Source organism: Mobula birostris, chromosome 23 (genome assembly GCF_030028105.1).
Source record: "Mobula birostris isolate sMobBir1 chromosome 23, sMobBir1.hap1, whole genome shotgun sequence".
Taxonomy (NCBI): domain Eukaryota; kingdom Metazoa; phylum Chordata; class Chondrichthyes; order Myliobatiformes; family Myliobatidae; genus Mobula; species Mobula birostris.
In genome coordinates, this window is record NC_092392.1 from 62,269,691 (window position 1) to 62,289,031 (window position 19,341).

A 19,341-nucleotide genomic window follows, 5' to 3' on the forward strand; every position below is an offset into this window, starting at 1 on the left:
TCCCCTTCCCCCACCTTTTAACTCTGCTCCTCATCTTTTTTCTCTCCAGTCCTGCTGAAGGGTCTCAGCCCAAAATGTCAACTGTACTCTTTTCCATAGATGCAGACTGGCCTGCTGAGTTCCTCCAGCATTTTGTGTGTGTTGCTTGGATTTGCAGCATCTGCAGATTTTCTCTTGTCTGTAGTTGTCCTGCCCTGGTTTAGCTCATCGAAGTGCAACACTTTGCATTTATCTGAGTTAAGTTTCACCTTCCACTTCCTGGTCCACTTTGAAACTTTTTCTTGATCCTGCTGTGGTCTTGGATAGCCTTCTTCACTGTCTACTCTTCCACCAATTTTGCTATCATTTGCAAACTCTTTCCCTTCATTAATATAGTTAACAAAGAACAGAGGACCAGTGCTGCACACCAATCTGGAAAAACCACTCTCTGATTTCTACCACCAAACCAAATTTGTAGCAAATTGGTTACCTCACTCTGGACGCATGTGATTTCAACGGTACATTTAATGTCAGAGAAATGTATACAATATACATCCTGAAATTCTTTTTCTTCACAAGCATCCATGAAAACAGAAGAGTGCCGCAAAGAATGAATGACAGTTCATTAGTACCCCAAAGCCCCCCCAGCTCTTCCCTCCCAAGCATAAGCAGCAGCAATGTGACGATTCCCCCTCCCCCACCAGCAAAAAAAGCATCAAACTCCCCCACCAAGCATTCAAGCGTGCAGCAAAGCATCAATAAAGACACAGACTTGCAGTACCCCAAAGACTGCTTGTTCACCCAGTAATTCGACATACCACAGGCTCCCTCTCTCCCTAATAAGGGAAAAAGAGGTGTCCCCGTTTCACAGTGAGAGGGGAGACATAACAAATAACTTGCTGATTTACCATGTTAAAAGTCTGTTGCGTCGCTTTTTCCGAGCTCTGTGCCCAAAGAACTCGGGTCTCTGGGCACGCAGCCAGCTTGCTGCTTTCGATCTTCCGTGTACTCCCACAACACACCAGTTTCCTGCGGAGGCACTGACCTTGAGTCCGCCCGCCTCCAGAGCCACGAAATCCTAGAACCCTGAAGGCGTGCTAGTCTTCTAGGCCGCATCCTTGGTATATCAAATAGTGGCCAGTCGTGAGACCCCGAGAGCAGGTCCCGTTACCGCAAAGAACCAAAGTCAGTGTGTAATTCCAGGTCAGGGTCTTCAAAAGAACCCTGAAAAGGAAAAATAAAGATAATAAAGATAGAAGTAGAGCTGTTTCTGAAGATGCAAGCAGAGGAGTCGCCATTTGGCGTCATTCAAACTGGCTTGCCATATTAAAACATGGCTTGCCTTGCTAAAAGCCTTGCTGAAGGCCACAGAGATTTTATTTACCACCAGCTCTCATCATTCCTCTTCACCACCTCTTCAAAAAAATCTCCATCATATTTTGTTTTACATGATTTCCCTCGCACAAATCATACTGCCTATCTCTAATCGTTCTGTGCTTTTCCAAATGATGGTGGATACTGACCCTCAGGATCCCCTCCAGTAACTTTCCCACTACTAATACCCACATTTCACATTTCCCTTTCTCCATCCTGTCCCCTCTCCTTTCTGCCGCTCCACCCCGCCCCCCAACTCTGTATTACCCTCATGGTCCTTTGTCCTTTAAAATTAATGTCAGGTTCCAGTTAGTTGAAGGATTCATTATTCATTACTGTTTAGGGCTTTGTATGTTATGAATTCTCGTTAAGTGTTAAGATCTGCCACTGGTCTTGGTAAAACCTTATTTACTGCTGATACATTGGATTCTTATTGGAATGACTAATTTCCTTTTTGCTTACTCAAAAGAATTATTTTTATTGTTGTGTGTTTGTGACAAACTTACAGGCAGAATGATAATAGACCTGGATACTGAAGATGTCAGAGTTTTCAGTCATTTAAGTAAGATATATGGTGCCACACAAGAATGTCATCAGAGTACAGAGACTCCAGGCCTTCATACCTTGCGTAAGCACATGACCTTACCCCAGGTCAAGGTAATTATGCTGACTCTCTCTCTCTCTGAGTAGTAAACATTGATGTGCTGAGAGATGTAATCTTTGTGGAATGGCCAGATTGTTTCCTTTGAGTTCTTGCAAAAAATTAATTTATCATTTCTCAGCAGTGAAATATCCCCATTTGTTGCTTGCCTCCAGTTAAGAACCTAATAAAATTGGAGCAGTAGTCGGGCACTCTGCCCCACTATTGAACATGATCTGTGCCAGTTTTCTATAGCCCTCAATTCCCTGATTTTACAAAAAGTTATCCACTTTAAGGTACCACCAATGATCCAGCATCCACAGTTTTCCAAGAGAGAGAATTCCAGAAATTCAATCCTGTTCAAAACTATGTTGCTACACATCTGTGTTGTAAGTGACCGCCTCCTTATATCGTAGCTGCGGTATGTTCTCACATTTGAGATTCTTCCCCTAGTGCAAACATCTTGTCAACTACCCTGTAATAAAGATCACACTCATCTAACTCCAAAGAATGTCATCTTATTTCTTTTGCCACTTGTGATAGGACAACCCTGGCATCCCTGAAACTAGCTTAGTGAATCTTTTTTGGACTTCTTCCAATGCCAGCATTTCCTTTCTATGCACACCTCACCATTATCGGAGACAGCTCTAACAATAATCCACCATTTGTAATCTCCATCCCGCATGCACCTCTTGGTAACTTTTTTGATTCACGAAGTACACTTCGATCCTTCCTTCCTTCATTCAGCTGCAATCTTTCTGCGTTTAGAATCTTCTTCCTTTAGATTTTCCTTACCAATGCGCATGATTTGGACTTTCCTGTATGAACTCCAGTTGCCCAATTTGTACCCACTCACTAAACATATCTATTTTGTCGCAGACTTTACATCCTCATTGCAGTATTTTTGTATCATTGGCAAACTTCAAGGCCTTAAATTCTTGTCTGCTCCAAATCATATGAAATATCCTAGATTCCTTCAGCTATGTAAGTCTAGGGAAGACAACCTGCGGCCCCGCCAAACTCATGAGATTGAGGTGCGCTCAATCCCACCCTAAACCCTGGTTTGTGTGGATGCTGTGTCATTTGCTACCCTGTTACAAATTAATACCGCAAAATAACAGACAGTAAACTGCATACGATTAAAGGGATTATATTTATGAATCCTAGCTAAAGGGTTAGTAAATAATAACAAAACAAAAAGTGCCCATTCTAATTAAACAGTCAAATGTGCACAAGTTGGAGCTCATCTTGAACTTCTCTATTACTCATGTGCCCTTGGTCAGTGTGAAAGCCCACACCACCTTCCGAACGTGGCTCACAATCCAGCTCGAACAAACGGGTCTCCCACCCAATCATATGCTATGACCAGTGTCTCCTCTCTTCATCCCCTCTCGAACAAAAGCTCCAAGCCCAACCTCAGTGTTCCTCACCAGAGAAACCTCCCCTTAATCTGACCATCCTAACTGGATGGCACACATTTCTCCTCACTCTTGTCATCAACAATAACCCAAACATAAGCTGAAAACAAGCAGTTCACACAGAACAGCACAAAATGAAATACATACAGCATAACAGTAAAACATATGAACCAGGGCATTACATATATAATTAACCAAAAAGAATTGATCCTTTGGACTTCCATCAGTTATATCGTTGCAGCTTGCAAAAGACCCGTTATATTCTAACTCACTGTTCCTGGAGACGACTGATCGTAAATTGGAGGGGTGGGGATTTGATGCTATTGTTACTGTTTTTCTTTTGCTGGGGAGGGAACGGGGTGGAAGACTTTGGGGTTTGCGAGCTTTGTTTCTTTTTCCTTTACGTGCCGGGAGTGAGGGGTAGTTAATGTCTTTTCTTTCAACTACTCCCACAGTCTTTTGTATTTCCTGGCTCTCTGGAGAGGACAACTCTCTCAGAGTTGTATTGTACATACATACTTTGACAATAAAATAAGAACATAAGAAATAGGAGCAGGAGTAGGCTATCCGGCCTATCGAGCCTGTCCCACCATTCAATAAGATCATGGCTGATCTGTCCATAAACTCAGCTCCATCTACCTGCCTTTTCCCCATAACCCTTAATTCCCCTACTATGTAAAAATCTATCTAACTGTATCTTAAATATATTTAGTGAAGAAGCCTCAACTGCTTCCCTGGGCAGAGAATTCCACAGATTCACCACTCTCTGGGAAAAACAATTTCTCCTCATCTCCGCCCTAAATCTTCTCCCCTGAATCTTGAGGCAATGTCCTGTAGTTCTAGTCTCACCTACCAATGGAAGCAACTTTCCTACTTCTATCTCATCTATCCCTTTCAAAATTTTGTATGTTTCTGTAAGATCCCCTCTCATTCTTCTGAATTCCAGAGAGTATAGTCCCAGGTGACTCAATCTCTCCTCATAGGATAACCCCTTCATCCCTGGAATCAACCTGGTGAACCTCCTCTACACTGCCTCCAAAGCCAGTATATCCTTCCTCAAGTATGGAGACCAGAACTGCACACAGTATTCCAGGTGTGGCCTCACCAGTACCCTGTATAGTTGCAGCATGACCTCCCTGCTCTTGAATTCAATCCCTCTAGCAATGAAGGCCAACATTCCATTTGCCTTCTTAATAACTTATTGTACCTGTAAGCCAACTTTTTGCAATTCATGCACAAGCACTCCCAAGTCCTTCTGCACAATAACATTCTGCAATCTTTCACCATTTAAATAATAATCTGGTCTAGTATTATTCCTTCCAAAGTGGATGATCTTGCATTTACCAATGTTATATTCCATCTGCCAGACCTTGGCCCACTCACCTATCTATATCCCTCTGCAGACTCTCCACATCCTCTGTGCAATTTGCTTTTCCACTCAGTTTAGTGTCATCAGCAAATTTTGCTATGCTACACTCAGTCCCCTCTTCCAAATCATCAATGTAAATGGTAAACAGCTGCGGGTCCAGCACTGACCCCTGCGGCACCCCACTCACCACAGACTGCCAACCGGAGAAACACCCATTTATACCAGCTGTCTGCCAATTAACCAATCCACTGTCCATGCCAATACACTTCCTCGGACTCCATGCATCCGTATCTTATTTATAAGTCTCTTGTGTGGCACCTTATCAAATGCCTTCTGGAAATCCAAATATACGGCATCCACCTGTTCCCCTCTATCCACTGCTTCATTATGTCCTCAAAGAACTCCAGTAAGTTTGTCAAACACGGATGCATTCTATGAAGTCCTCCTCAAGACTTCCTTGACCAACCTGATTCACCTAATCTATGTGGAAGTTAAAATCCCCCATGACAGCTGCCTTTCCGTTCTTACACGCCTCAGTTATTTCTTGGTTAATTGCCTCTGCCACTGCAATATTTTTATTAGGTGACCTATAGACATCTTCCACCAGTGATTTTTTTTCCCTTTACTATTCTTAATCTCTACCCAGATGGACTCAATATTCTGCTCCATGGATCTTATATCGTCTACATTCGCCCTGATCTCATCCTTAATTAAGAGCACCCCCCACCTCATTTGCCTTCCTGCCTATCTTTCCATATTACCTCTCTATTCCCCTTACCATGGAATCCCCGACCACAACATCTCCGCCACTCTTTTTCTTGCCCTCTTGCGCAGCAGAGCCACCCACGGTGCCATGATCCTGGCTACTGCTGCCTTCATCTGATGAGCTATCACCCCCAACAGACTCCAAAGCTGTATATCTACTTTGGAGGGAGAAGACCACAGGAGACCTCTGTACTACCTTCCTGCTGCTACTCTTACTGTTGGTCACTCATTTTCTATCTTTCCTTAGGTCCTTAAACTGCAGTGTGACCAACTCACTAAGTGTGCTTTCCACAACATTCTCTGCATCTCGGATGCTCCAAAGTGAGTCCATGCACAGCTCTTGTGCTGCCATGCGGTCTATCAGGAGCTGCAGCTGGACACATGTCCTGCACACATAGTCTTCAGGGACACTGTCAGCCTTCCTGAGTTCCCACATGGCACAGGAGGAGCACGGCACGGGTTTGAGCTCACCTGCCATGAGAAAGCAATGGATGTTAGCGGAAAAGGACCACGGGAGAAAGAGAAGAGTCTGGTGGGGAAGTCGAAGGCTGTTATCTGTGAATCTCTGCGAATCAGTTCTTCGCCTTGACCCTTCTTCGCTGAAGCCCCGTTTAAGCCAAAGCCCCCTCACTCTGCTACCCGCTTACTCCGCTGCCGGCTGTATATGGCAGTCTCCTTTTTAAACTCTTCCTGTTCTCTACTGGCTGACATCATATGCCTGCGCAGTCTTGCCTCTCTTTACCCCAAGCAGTAAAACTTTCTGTCCGGAAATTCTTTCAGATGTTCCACTCGCAGCCTTTTGAATGTTTTGAACCTTTAAATCAATCTGAACACACTTCCCCTAATAACATGAACCTTTATTTTATGTGCTTGTTAATTGAGTTCTGAAAATCTGAATATACAATTCTCCGGGTTCCCCTCTATTGGACCCTGCACACCGCATCCTCAAATAATTCCAGCAAACTGATGAAACATTATTTTTTTAATATAAAACAGTGTTGATTTTTTTTTTGATTTTACTGAACTGCTTTGATTGACTAGCTAGTTAGAAAGCCAGGACCTTGCTACCAATACATACTAAACACTGGAGGAACTCAGCAAGTCAGCCAGCATCTACAGAACATTTTAGTCAGAGATCTTTCATTAAGCCTGGAAGGGGGCAGAAGCCAGAATACAAAGGTGGGAGGAGCTGAAAGAGTGATGATAGGTGAGACCAGGTGAGGGAGAAAGTGGGGTGGGTAAGTGGGGAGATAAAGCGAGAAGCTGGGAAGTAATGGGTAGAAGAGATAAAGAGCTGAAGAAGGGGAAATCTAATCATCTCTAGTTTCTCCTGACTGAGCACTGCCATGATATTTTCCATGCCTTGTAACACCATTCCTTCCCCTTTAATCCTTCCTGCTCTACCATGTCTGAAACAACAGAACCCCGGAATACTGAGCTGCCAGTCCTGCCCCTCCTGCAACCAAGGCTGTGATGTCATAATTCCATGTGTCAGTCCGTGCCCCGAGCTCATTTGCCCTTCCTACAATACTTCCTGCATTTAAATATACAGTACGCATCTCAGAACATTAGTCCCACCATGCTCACCCCTTTGTTTCATGACTTTGTCTGAGGTCTCAACACCATCTGTCTCCACCATTGCTCCACTATCTGTTCTGGCACTTTAGTTCCCACCCCTCATGCAACTCTAGTTCAAACCCCTCTCCCCTCCATGCAGTACCAGCAAATCCTCCTGCATGGATATTAGTCCACCTCTAGTTTAGTTGCAACTCATCTATTCTGTACAGGTCCCACCTTCCATGGAAGAAAGCCCAATGATCCAAAAATCTGAAGCCCTCCCTCCTACACCAACTCCTTAGCCACGTGTTAAACTGGCACGATTAGCAATCCTGAGATCACAACTCTGGAGGTTCTGTCTTTTAACTTAGCACCTAACTCCCTGAACCTCCTCCCTATTCCTACCAATATCATTGGTACCAACGTGGACCATGACATCCAGCTACTCACCCTCCCACCTGAGAATGCTGAGAACTCAGTCCAAGTTACTTCAAACATCATTAATGATAGGTGAGGTACTGGACGACTGGAGGATTGCTGATGTTCCATTGCTGAAGAAAGGCTCGGAGAATAAACCAGGAAGTTATGGGCCAGCGAGACTGCCGTCAGTAGTGATTAGGGATAGTCAGCATGGCTTTGTGTGTGGTAGGTCATGTCTAACCAATCTTACAGTGTTTTTCAAGGAAGTTATCAAGAAAGTTGATGAAGGAAAGGCAGTGGATATTGTCTACATGGACTTTAGCAAGGTCTTTGACAAGGTCCCGCACGGGAGGTTGGTCAAGAAGGTTCAGTTGCTTGGCATGGAAGATGAGGTAGTAAATGAGATTTGACATTGGCTTTACAGAGTAACCAGAGAATAATAGTAAATGGTTGCCTCTCTGACTGGAGGCCTGACTAGAGTGCCACAGGGATCAGTGCTAGGTCTGTTGTTGTTTGTCATCTGTATGAATGATCTGAATGATAATGTGGTTAACTGGATCAGCAAATTTGCAGATGACACCAAGACTGGGGATTTAGTGGGTAGTGAGGAAGACAATCAAAGCTTGCAGCAGGATCTGGACCAGCTGAAAAAATGGCAGTTAGAATTTAATGCAGACAAGTGTGAGGTGTTGCACTTTGTAAAGACCAACTTCGTAAGACCATAAGATATAGCAGCAGAATTAGGCCATTCAGCCCATCGAGTCTGCTTCACCATTCCATTATGGTTGATCCTGGATCCCACTCAACCCCATACACCTGCTTTCTCGCCATATCCTTTGATGCCCTGACCGATCAGGAAACAATCAAGTTTTGCCTTAAATATACGCATGAACTTAGCCTGTACCACAGTCTGTGGCAGAGCATTCTGCAGATTTACTACTCTCTGGCTACAAGAACTCCTCCTTACCTCTATTCTAAAGGGTCCCCCTTCAACTTGGAGGCTGTGCCCTCTAGTTCTACATACCCCCACCATAGGAAACAGCCTCTCCATATCCACTCTATCTGGTCCTTTCAACATTCAGTAGGTTTCAATGAGATCCCCCCACACCCCTGCATTCTTCAAAATTCCAATGAGTACAGCCAAAAGCTGCCAAACACTCCTCATATGTTAACCCCTTATTTCCTGGAATCATCCTTCTGAACCTCCTCTGGACTCTCTCCAATAATGATACATTCTTTCTGAGATATGGGACCAACTGTTGACGATACAGTGCGGCCTGAGGGATGTCTTATAAAGGCTCAGTAATATCTCCCTCCTTTTACATTCTATTCCCCTTGAAATAAATGCCAACATTGCATTTGCCTTCTTTACCACAGACTTAATCTTCAAATTAACCTTCTGAGAGCCTTGCACGAAGACTCCTAAGTCCCTCTGCACCTCTGATTTTTGAACCTTCTCTCTATTTAGATAATAGCCCGCACTATTGTTCCTTTTACCAAAATGCATTATCATATATTTCCCAATACTGTTTTCCATCTGCCACTTTTTTGCTCTTTCTTCCAATTTGTCTAAGTCCTGCTGCAATGCATTGCTTCCTCAGCGCTATCTACACCTCCACCTATCTTTGTATCATCTACAAACTTCTTTTATTAAGTGCAATCGTGAACAATAGCCAGATGAGAAATGCTGATCAAGTCAACTAGTTCCCAAGGAGATCTCTGATAGGCCAATCAGATGGTTCACTGCTGCTCAGCGATCGAGCACAAAAAAAATCATATGTACAATTAAGAAACATTAAAAAATAGTAGAAATACTGGAGTCTGCTGGAGAGAGACATTTATACACATGCTGTCCTCCATAATTCAAAGAGATTGAAGGATAAGGTTGCAGGGTGACACAACGTGGCAGGAGCACTTGGAACTAAAAACTAATCCCTACCGGGAGAAAACAGCACCTGTTCTTTCCGCACTGTTCTCCAGCAGTTTAAGGACTAAGTCCAGCTGGAACATAACTCACAAGTGCTCTTGAAAGCCAGGTATTAACCCTACCTACCAACAGCCAAGCATTGCCATCCTGGTCCCCTTCATGATAGCTTGTGAAGAAGCATGTGACTTCCATCCCAGAGATGATAGGTGTTTGTGCACTCGACTCTTGAAGGCTTGGACCCCATTGTTGCAGATGTTTCCAACCACAGCATCTGGAAGGCTGTTACAAATTCTGATAGCACAGTGAAGGAAGCTTCTATCCAGTGTGTAGGTTTTCACATCAGGCGTAGAAACAGCATGAGCAGGCATAGATAAACTTGACCGTGTGATGCGCCGTCTCTCGTAGGATGAAGGCAGCATGGCGCGAGGGTCTGCAGGGCTGTGGCTGGTGTGCATTTTGTATAGCACAGTAGCTGCAGCAACCTGTCGTCTGTGGTGTAAGCTACTGATGGCTAGCTTCTCATGAGCTGTGGCTTCATCTACACCTATAATCCTGAGGGCCTTTCTTTGAATGGCATCAAGCTGGCTGAGGACACTCTGTGAGGCATTCATCCATGATAAGCAGGCATACTTCATGATACTTCGTACCTGGGCTTTCTAAACCGTGGCTCTGCCCTCTTTGTCTAGTTTGGATGCTACTTTCCGCAGAGCTCCAAGCCTTTGTCCAGCCTTGTTTGAAATAGTGGAAAGGTGCTTATCCCACACCAACTTGCTGTCAATATTAACACCAAGGATTACTAGCTCCTTCTTTAAATCCAGCTTGCAGTTCCCAAAATACAGGCCACAAAGCCAACAATTCTATTACCCAAATCATTGACAAACAATGTGAAAAGCAGCGGTCCCAATACTGACCCCTGAGGAACACCACTAGTCACTAGCCAATCAGAAAAGGCCCCTTTTATTCTCACTCACTGCCTCCTGCCTGTCAGCCATTCTGCTATCCATGCCAGTATCTTTCCTCTGAATGAAGCTGCAGCTCGTTGACCTTCAGCTTGTTAGGGAAAGTGAAGCAGTGAGCGACAGGAGACAGATAAATAGGTGACTGTCAGTAGAGGGAAGGGTCAGATAGTGAAGAGCACCGCTGTGGCCATCTCCCTCAACAATAAATACTCCAGACCAGACTCAGTGACAGATGCATCCCCCCCCCTCACAAACAGTACTCAAAGTATTCATTCAGTTCCCTATCATGGTCTCTAAGGAGCTGCATCTTGATGCACCTGGCACAGATGTGACCATCGGAGTGCTGGGAGTCTCCTGGAAATCCCACATATGACACCTAGAATAGAATACTGGGTCTGTAGATGTACCTCCATTCTCTCTAGAGTTGAATAAAAAATAAGGAATGAACTTACCTGGACTCTGCCTGTTCTTGCCGGCGCCCTGTTTGAGCCAGACTACTAATATGACGACTGCTCCCACGATGACTGCTCCGCTAGGTGGTACCTCTCTTTTATCAGATACTGGGTTTCTCGTCAAAAATCTCTGTCGGACCTGCCCGGGAACGCTCCTATTGCATATGCGCAGTACTCCAATCAGTGACAGTGAATACGGTCCATAATTCATTGAAAATAGCGTCACAGGTAGATCAGGCCATTAAAAAAGCTTTTGGCATACTGATCTTTATAGATCAAATTATCGTATAAAACATTGGTGATGCTTAATTTTGGAGTATTGTGTATAGTTTTGATCACCTGTAAATAAAGTTGAAAGAGTATGGAGAAAATTTACAAGGATGCTGTCAGAACTGGAGGACCAGAGTTATAAGGAAAGATTGAACAGGTTAGAATTTTATTCCCTAGAATGTAGAAGATTGAGGAGAAATTTGATAGAGGTACTGTATACAAAATTATGAGGGGTATAGATAGAATGATAGATAGATATACTTTATTAATCTTGAGGGAAATTTGGTTTCGTTACAGCCGCACCAACCAAGAATAGAGCATAAATATAGCAATACAAAAAACCCCAACAATCAAACAACAAAATGCAAACTATGCCAGATGGAAAATGAGTCCAGGACCAGTCTATTGGCTCAGGGTGTCTGACCCTCCACGGGAGGAGCTGCACATTCGATGGCCACAGGCAGGAACGCCCTCCTGTGCCACCAAGTGTTGTATCACGGTGGAATGTGGCTGAAGTCCAACAGTAAAAAAGTTCAATATCCAGTCTGCAAACATGTTCCTCGATCGTAATATATCCCGGATTGCACCATCCGTTGTTAGCCAGATCAGTAAGCACCTCAATCCTTCATGCTTACCGCTCTCGGTGCACTTCCGGTCAGCTGGAACGGTATTACCCACCAAACTCCTCTTCTCCAAAAGTCTCTGTTGTCTCGACCCAGTCCTCTTTCCTCGGCTTTGTGATCCCCCTCTGCATCCTCTGTGTGTTTTCCTCTGGATTTCAGCAGGGGTGTCTTCCGCTCTGTTCGCTAAGCCGGCCGGTCTTTGCTGTTCCGTGGAATACACAATAGATAGGGTAAATTCAATTGTTTTTTTTTCACTGAGGTTGGGTGAGAATACAACTGGAAGTCATGGGTTAAGGGTGAAAGGTGAAATGTTTAAGGGGAGCATAAGGTGAAACATCTTCACTCAGAGGGTTGTGAGAGTGTGGAACGAGCTGCCAGTGTAAGTGTTGGATGCGATTTCAATTCCAATGTTTAAGAGAAGTTTGGATAAGTATTTACATAAAAACATAGAATCCCATAGCACATTACAGGCCTTTCGGCCCACAATGTTGTGCCGACCATGTAACCTACTCTAGAAGCTGCCTAGAATTTCCCTACTGCATAGCCCTCTATTTTTCTAAGCTCCATGTCCCTATCTAGGAGTCTCTTAAAAGACCCTATTGTATCTGCCTCTACCACCTTCACTGGCAGTGCATTCCATACATCCACCACTCTCTGTGTGAAAAGCTTACATTTGACATCCCCCTTGTACCTACTTCCAAGCACCTTAAAACTATGCCACCTCATGTTAGCCATTTCAGCCCCGGGAAAAATCCTCTGGCTACCCACACAATCAATGCTTCTCATCATCTTGTACACCTCTGTCAGGTTACCTCTCATCCTTCGTTGCTGCAAGGAGAAACGGCTAAATTCACCCACCTATTCTCTTAAGGTGCGCTCCCCAATCCAGGCAACATCCTTGCAAGTCTCCCCTGAACTCTCTGTATAGTATCCAAATCCTTCCTGTAATGAGGTGACCAGAACTGAACACAGTACTCCAAGTGGGGTCTAACTAAGATCTCATATAGCTGTAACGTTACCTCATGGCTCTTGAACTCAATCCGACGGTTGATGAAGGCCAACACACCATATGCCTTCTTAACAACACAGTCAACCTGTGCAGCAGCTTTGATTGTCCTATGGACATGGACCCCAAGATCTCGCTGATCCCCCACACTGCCAAGAGTCTTACCATTAATATTATATTCTGTCTTCAAATTTGACCTAGCAAAATGAACCACTTCACACTTATCTGGGTTGAACTCCATCTGCCACTTCTCAGCCCAGTTCTGCATCCTATCGATGTCCTACTGTAACCTCTGACAACCCTCCAGACTATCCACAACACCCTTAACTTTTGTGTCATTAGCAAACTTAATAACCCACCCTTTTACTTCTTTATCCAGGTCATTTATAAAAATCACAGAGAGAAGGGGTCCCAGAACAGATCCCTGCGGAACACCATTGGTCACTGTCCTCCTTCTGTGGTTGGTCGAGCCAATTCTGAATCCAGAAAGCAAGGTCTCCCTGGATCCCATGCCTCATTACTTTCTGAATGAGCCTTGCATGGGGAACCTTATCAAATGCCTTACTGAAATCCATATACACGACATCCACTGCTCTACCTTCATCAATGTGCTTTGTTACATCCTCAAAGAACTCAATCAGGTTCGTAAGGCATAACCATTTCCTTGATAAAACCATGCTGACCTAATCAGATTATGTCTCTCCAATTGCTCATAAATCCTGCCACTCAGGATCTTGTCCAACAACTTGCCTACCACTGAAGTAAGACTCACTGATCTATAATTTCCTGGGTTATCGCTACTCATTTTCTTCAACAAAGGAACAATGTTTGCAACCTTCCAATCCTTGGTACTTCTCCCATCCCAATTGATGGTCTAAAGTTCATTGCCGGAGGTTTAGCAATCTCCTCCCTCGCTTTCCACAGTAGCCTGGGGTATATTTCGTCCGGTTCTGGACACTTATCTAACTTAATACCTTTCAAAAGCTCCAGCACATCCTCTTCATTAATGTCCATACTGTCAAGCATTTCAGTCTGCTATAAATCATCCTCACAATTGCCAAGGTCCTTTTCAATGACGAATATTGAAGCAAAGTATTCATTAAGTAGCTCTGCTACCTCCTCAGGTTCAGTGTTTCCACTCTCACTCCTGATTGGTCCTATTCTCACATGGCTTATCCTCTTGCTCTTCACATACTTGTAGAATGTCTTGAGGTTTTCCTTAATCCTGCTCGCCAAGGCCTTTTCATGGCCCCTTCTAGCTCTCCTAATTTCATTCCCTCCTTACTGGCACCCTTGTAATTTTCTAGATCTCTAACAGTGCATAGTTTCTTGAACCTTTTGTAAGCTTTTCTTTTCTTCTTAAGTAGAATTTCTACATCCTTTGTACACCATGGTTCTTTTACCCTACCATCCTTTCCCTTGTCTCAATGGAACATACCTATGCAGAACGCCATGCAAATACTCCCTGAACACGTGCCGCATTTCTGCCATGAATTTCCCTGGGAACATAAATTGGGAGCAGAAGTTCTCAAGTTTCTGCCTAAATAGCATCATATTTCCCCCTTCCCCAATTAAATGTTTTCCAAAATTGTCTGCTCCTATCCCTCTCCAGGTAAAGGAGATAATTTGTGATCACTACCACCAAAATGCTCTCCCACTGAGAGATCTGACACTTGACCAGGTTCATTTCCCAATACCAGATCAAGTACAGCCTCTCCTCTAGTTGGCATATTGCGTCAGGAAACCTTACTGAACACACCTAACAAACTCCACCCCATGTAAAACCCCTTGCTCTAAGGAGATGCTAGTCAATACTAGGAAAGTTAAAATCACCCTTCACAACAACCCTATTATTATTGCACCTCTCCAGAATCTGCCTCCCTATCTGCTCCTTGATGTCTCTGTTACTATTGGGGGGTTTATAATAAACACTCAGTAGAGTTATTGCCCCCTTCCTGTTTCTGGCTTCCACCTACAATGACTCAGTAGACAATCTGTCCACGGCTTCCTCCTTTTTTTGCAGCCATGATACTATCCCTGAATAACAGTGCCATTCCCCTACCTCTTTGGCCTCACTCCCTGTCCTTTTTGAAACATCTAAAGCCCGGCACACTCAGCAGCCATTCCTGCCCCTGAGTCATCCAAGTCTCTGTAATGGCCACAACGTCCCAGTTCCAAGTATTGATCCACGATCTAAGTTCATTCACCTTGCTTATGATACTCCTTGCATTAAAATAGACAAATCTCAAACCATCTGGCAGAGTGCATCTCTGCTCTATCAGAGAAGCACTCTATCTCCAGCTTCAGAGCTGTGTCAGACATGGGCTACAAGCAGCACTGCAGGCCCAGGGGACTGTATTGGCTCCCTACCTGTTCACCCTGCATACCTTAGAATTAAGATACAACATTAAGTCACATTATCTGCAGAAATTCTCTGATGACTCAGCAATAGTTGAGTGTATAAAGGGAGGATGGGAGGATGAATAAAGGGTCCAGGCAGAGGACTTTGCAAAGTGGTGCAAGCTGAGTCATCTGCAGCTCAACACCAGTAAGGCGAGGAGATGGTGATGGATTTTAGGAAGACTAAGCATGCATTGCTCCCTGTTACTATTGATGGCGAGGACGTAGGTGGGGTGAGGACATACAAGTACCTGGGGCTGCACCTGGATGACAGATTTGAGTGGAGCACCAATACAGAGGCTGTTACAACAAGGGCCAGAGTCGCCTCTACTTGCTGAGGAGACTGAGGTCCTTTGGAGTATGTTCTACCAGTCTGTTGTTGTCAGTACAATTTTCTATGAAGTGGTGTGCTGAGGCAATGGCATCAACATGGATGATGCCAACAGAATAAACTGATTAGAGAGGCTGGCTCTGTTAAGCTGGACACACTGAAGGCTATGGTAGAACAAAGGACCCTACAGAAAATCCTGGCAATTCTGGATAATTTTTCTCACCCTCTGCATGCCACCTAGGCTGAACAGTGGAGCACTTTTAGTAATAGATTAAGACAACTGCACTGCTCCAAAGAGCACTATATAAGGTCATTTTTACCCTCGGCTATTATGCTGGGGAAGTGATGACTCCCTCCTGTTAACACTGTTTGTGGTAACTTATTTAACTCTTTTACCTCTCTGCTAATATTTATATCTGTGCACTTGTAATGCTACGTGACTATGTAATTTCCTTTGGGATCAATAAAGTATCTACTATTTATAAAATTTAAAACCTCAGATCTGTCAAACAAAAGTTTGCATAACTGCTGACTTTAACTTATGACTTAGCTGTCCTACAAATTCCAGCTTTTTTCTGTCAAGGTAACTTATTGATAGTATTTTCTCTTTTCTTCCATAATTAAGTTTGGCGATATTCTTTAGGGACGATTCTAAAATCCAGTAAAATTTGAAATATCAAAAATAACAGATAGCACAACAGTCATCTCTTGAACGCCTAGAATGAAGCACTAAATTCGGAGGATATATCATTCTGATTTCAATCTTTAATAAGTGATTTTTTTTTTGTGTGCCATACTCTGCCAGAGCCTGGGCGACCACTTTCCAAGTGGTTGTCTTGGAGGAAAGATTGTGAGTGGTCCCCCACGTCCTTCTCATAGCGCAGTCTTTTTTTTACGAGGCCGAATTGCAAGCTCAACACTCAACCCGGCACGGATGGAAAGCGTGCCTGAGATCGGCCTGACTGGGATCGAATTCGCGAACCTTCGCTCCGGAGTCTGGTGCTGATGTCACTGTGCCACCAGCCAGCCCAAATAAGTGATTAGATGTCATGAAAAAAAGATACTTTGATGACCAAAAATTGCTTGATAATGTTATTAACAATACCAAATATAAATCAAGAGACAAGACTGCTACTGAACAGGCACATGTGTAATATTGGTAATCAAACCCAACAAATGATAGTATTAATCTTGAGGAAATTATGCGGAAGTAATGAAAAGGCTTAGGAATGTAGATAAGGATTTAGGAAATAGAAGATTTCAAGGGAATATGACAAAGTCCAAAAAAAAGGATGCTATATCTAATTCTGACAATTGGAATGACATTATTTTGAATTGATAAATGATTATTAATATTACAATGACAGTTTCCTTTACAGTTCAGTGAATAGCTTGGCCCTTTACCCACAAACAAGGTTTAGCATTAACTTAGCTTGGAGGTGTTGCAATCATCATCAGCACATTTAGTATGAAGAGGGAAAACGAAAATCAAGGCCAATCAGATCCCTTCTCAATCAGTGATTATTGTTATAGGACCTTAGATGAACAAATTGTGTGTCATCTTTGATTTAGGCCTAGCTTTGAGAAACCTTTTACTTATAAACCACAAGGTTACTGGTACATGTAGGATTGCACCTCATTAAAGGGGCAGCAGTTAAAAGCATTAAGAAAAAGAAAGTTTAGAAAGTTATGGTATCTCTTTGCAGTGTTACACTTCATTTCATAATTAAATAGGTAGATGATGGAGTGCCATGTATATACACTCAAAAAAAACAGAAGTTCTTTAAATCACTTCATGCATTATCAGAAATGTTAATGAAAATTCAGAGTTTGGACAAACCATTTTCAGTTAATGTTATTCTTTATTAACTTTTTTCTCACAATCAGGTTAAAGTCATAAATGCTGAAGTTTTACTCACTGACCGTGATTGTTGTGCTTGAAAAGGAATAAACTGACCCGGAGGTGGTACATGAGGGTGATGGTGAGGTGACAGATGTGGAGGGTGCAATATAAAGGGATCACTTGAGATAAAAGGAGGACATGCAGCATACAAAACTGGCAGATGTTGTACAGAGCATGCTTGAAGCATCGGAGGAGGAATGGTATGCAGGGCTATAGTTCGGTTGCAAGTTGATGGGAGTAGGCGGTTTGAATGGCTCGGCACAGACTGGGTGGGCCAAAGGGCCTGTTTCTGTGCTATAGTTTTTTATGACTCTCTTTTAATAGGAAAAGACAGTGGACCATGGGAGGAGGAGAGCCAAAGGAAGGGGATGAGCAGGTGAGGAAAAGAGAAGGGCTGAGAATGTAACCATTTTGGGAAATAGAAAAAGATAGAAGGCAGAGGGAGAGAAATTACCAGAAGTTAGAGAAACCGATGTTCATGCCATCAGGTTAGGAAAACACGTGGACAACTTATAAACTGTTTCTCCTCCAACCTGTGTATTGCCTTGTTGTAGTAGTAGAGGAGGCCAGGGACTGAATTAAAATATTTGGCCTCTGGAAAATCCTGTTTTTTGTGGTATACGGACTAAAGGTGCTCAGTGAAGCCATCTCTCAATCTATATTGGGTCTCACCAATGTAGACAAGGCTGCACTGATACGGTAGATGACCCCTCATCTGGAAGGACTGTTCAGTGCCCTGGATGGTGGTGAGAAAAGAGATCCTTGTCTTGCTTGCAGGGATAAGTGCCAGGAGGGAGCTCAATAGGGAGGGATGAGTGGATGAGGGAGTCACACTGAGAGTTCTAGAATGGAAAGCCTCATCCTGAGAACAGATACAGTGGAAATTGAGGAGCTGAGAATAAGGAATAGCAAATTTACAAGTCACAGGGTGGAAAGAGATGTCGTCAAGTTAAATGTGAGAGTCAATAAGTTTGTGAAATATATTGATAGTTTTTCTCCATAAATGGTTCAGAGATCAAGAAAGAGGAAGAGAAGTGTCAGAGATGGACAAGTAAATTTGAGGGCAGGGTGGAAGTTGCAGGCAAAGTTAATGAATTTGACACGCTCACCATGGGTGCAAGAATCAGCATCAATGCAGTTGGTAATGTAGCACAGAAAAAAATAGGAGACAATTCTCAGTGTAGGCTCGTAGCATAGACTATTCCATGTACTTGACAAAATGGCAGATGGACCCATGCAGGTGACTATGGCCAACATCTTGGATTTGGAGAAAGTGGGAGGAGCGAAAAGAGAAATCGTTGAGGGTGAGAAGTGAGAACCAGTTCCACCAGACGGAAGAGGGAGGAGGGCGGTGATGGAGGGGAACTAGTTAGGTCTGTTGTCCAGGAAGTAATGGAGAGCTTTAAGGCCTTCCTGATGAGGGATAAAAGTGTGTGTAGGGACTGGACATTCAATGTGAAAATAAATTGATCAGGACCAGGAACTTAAAGTGAATGAAGTGATTGAGAGTATATGAAGCATTAAAGATGTAGGTAGGAAGGGAGTGAACCAACAAGTTCAGAATGGAGTTGGTGTATGTGGACACTAGTTCAGTGGGCAGGAGCAGGTGAAGCAATGGGCCTACCAGGACAACAAATCTTTTTGCTCGAGATTTCTAGCATCTGCAGAATCTCTTGTGTTTGTCTTAGTAACAATGAATTACAGTCATAGAATGGAAATAGGCCCTTTGATCTAACCTGTCCTTGTCAAACAAGATACCCATTTAAGATAGGCTTATTTACTTGCATTTAAACCTATCCATGTGCCTTCTAAATGTTATTATTGTTCCTGCCTCAACCACTTTCTCTGGCAGTTTGTTTTCATATACACATTACCACCTGTGTGAAGTGGCCCCTCGGGTAAATCTTCTCACTTTAAATCAGTGCCTTCTTGTTTTTGATTCCCTTTC

General features: G+C 43.5%; 1 protein-coding gene across 13 annotated transcripts in view; it reads left to right on the plus strand.

Annotated features, from left to right (window-relative positions):
- cfap54 (cilia and flagella associated protein 54) overlaps positions 1-19,341 on the plus strand; it is a 482,407-nt gene that overhangs the window by 311,565 nt on the left and 151,501 nt on the right. For all 13 annotated transcript variants that reach the window (XM_072241335.1, XM_072241340.1, XM_072241339.1 and 10 more), the window contains one exon: positions 1,862-2,010. In XM_072241335.1, coding sequence (XP_072097436.1) covers positions 1,862-2,010 — 149 coding nt within the window. The remainder of the gene's footprint in view (positions 1-1,861; positions 2,011-19,341) is intronic.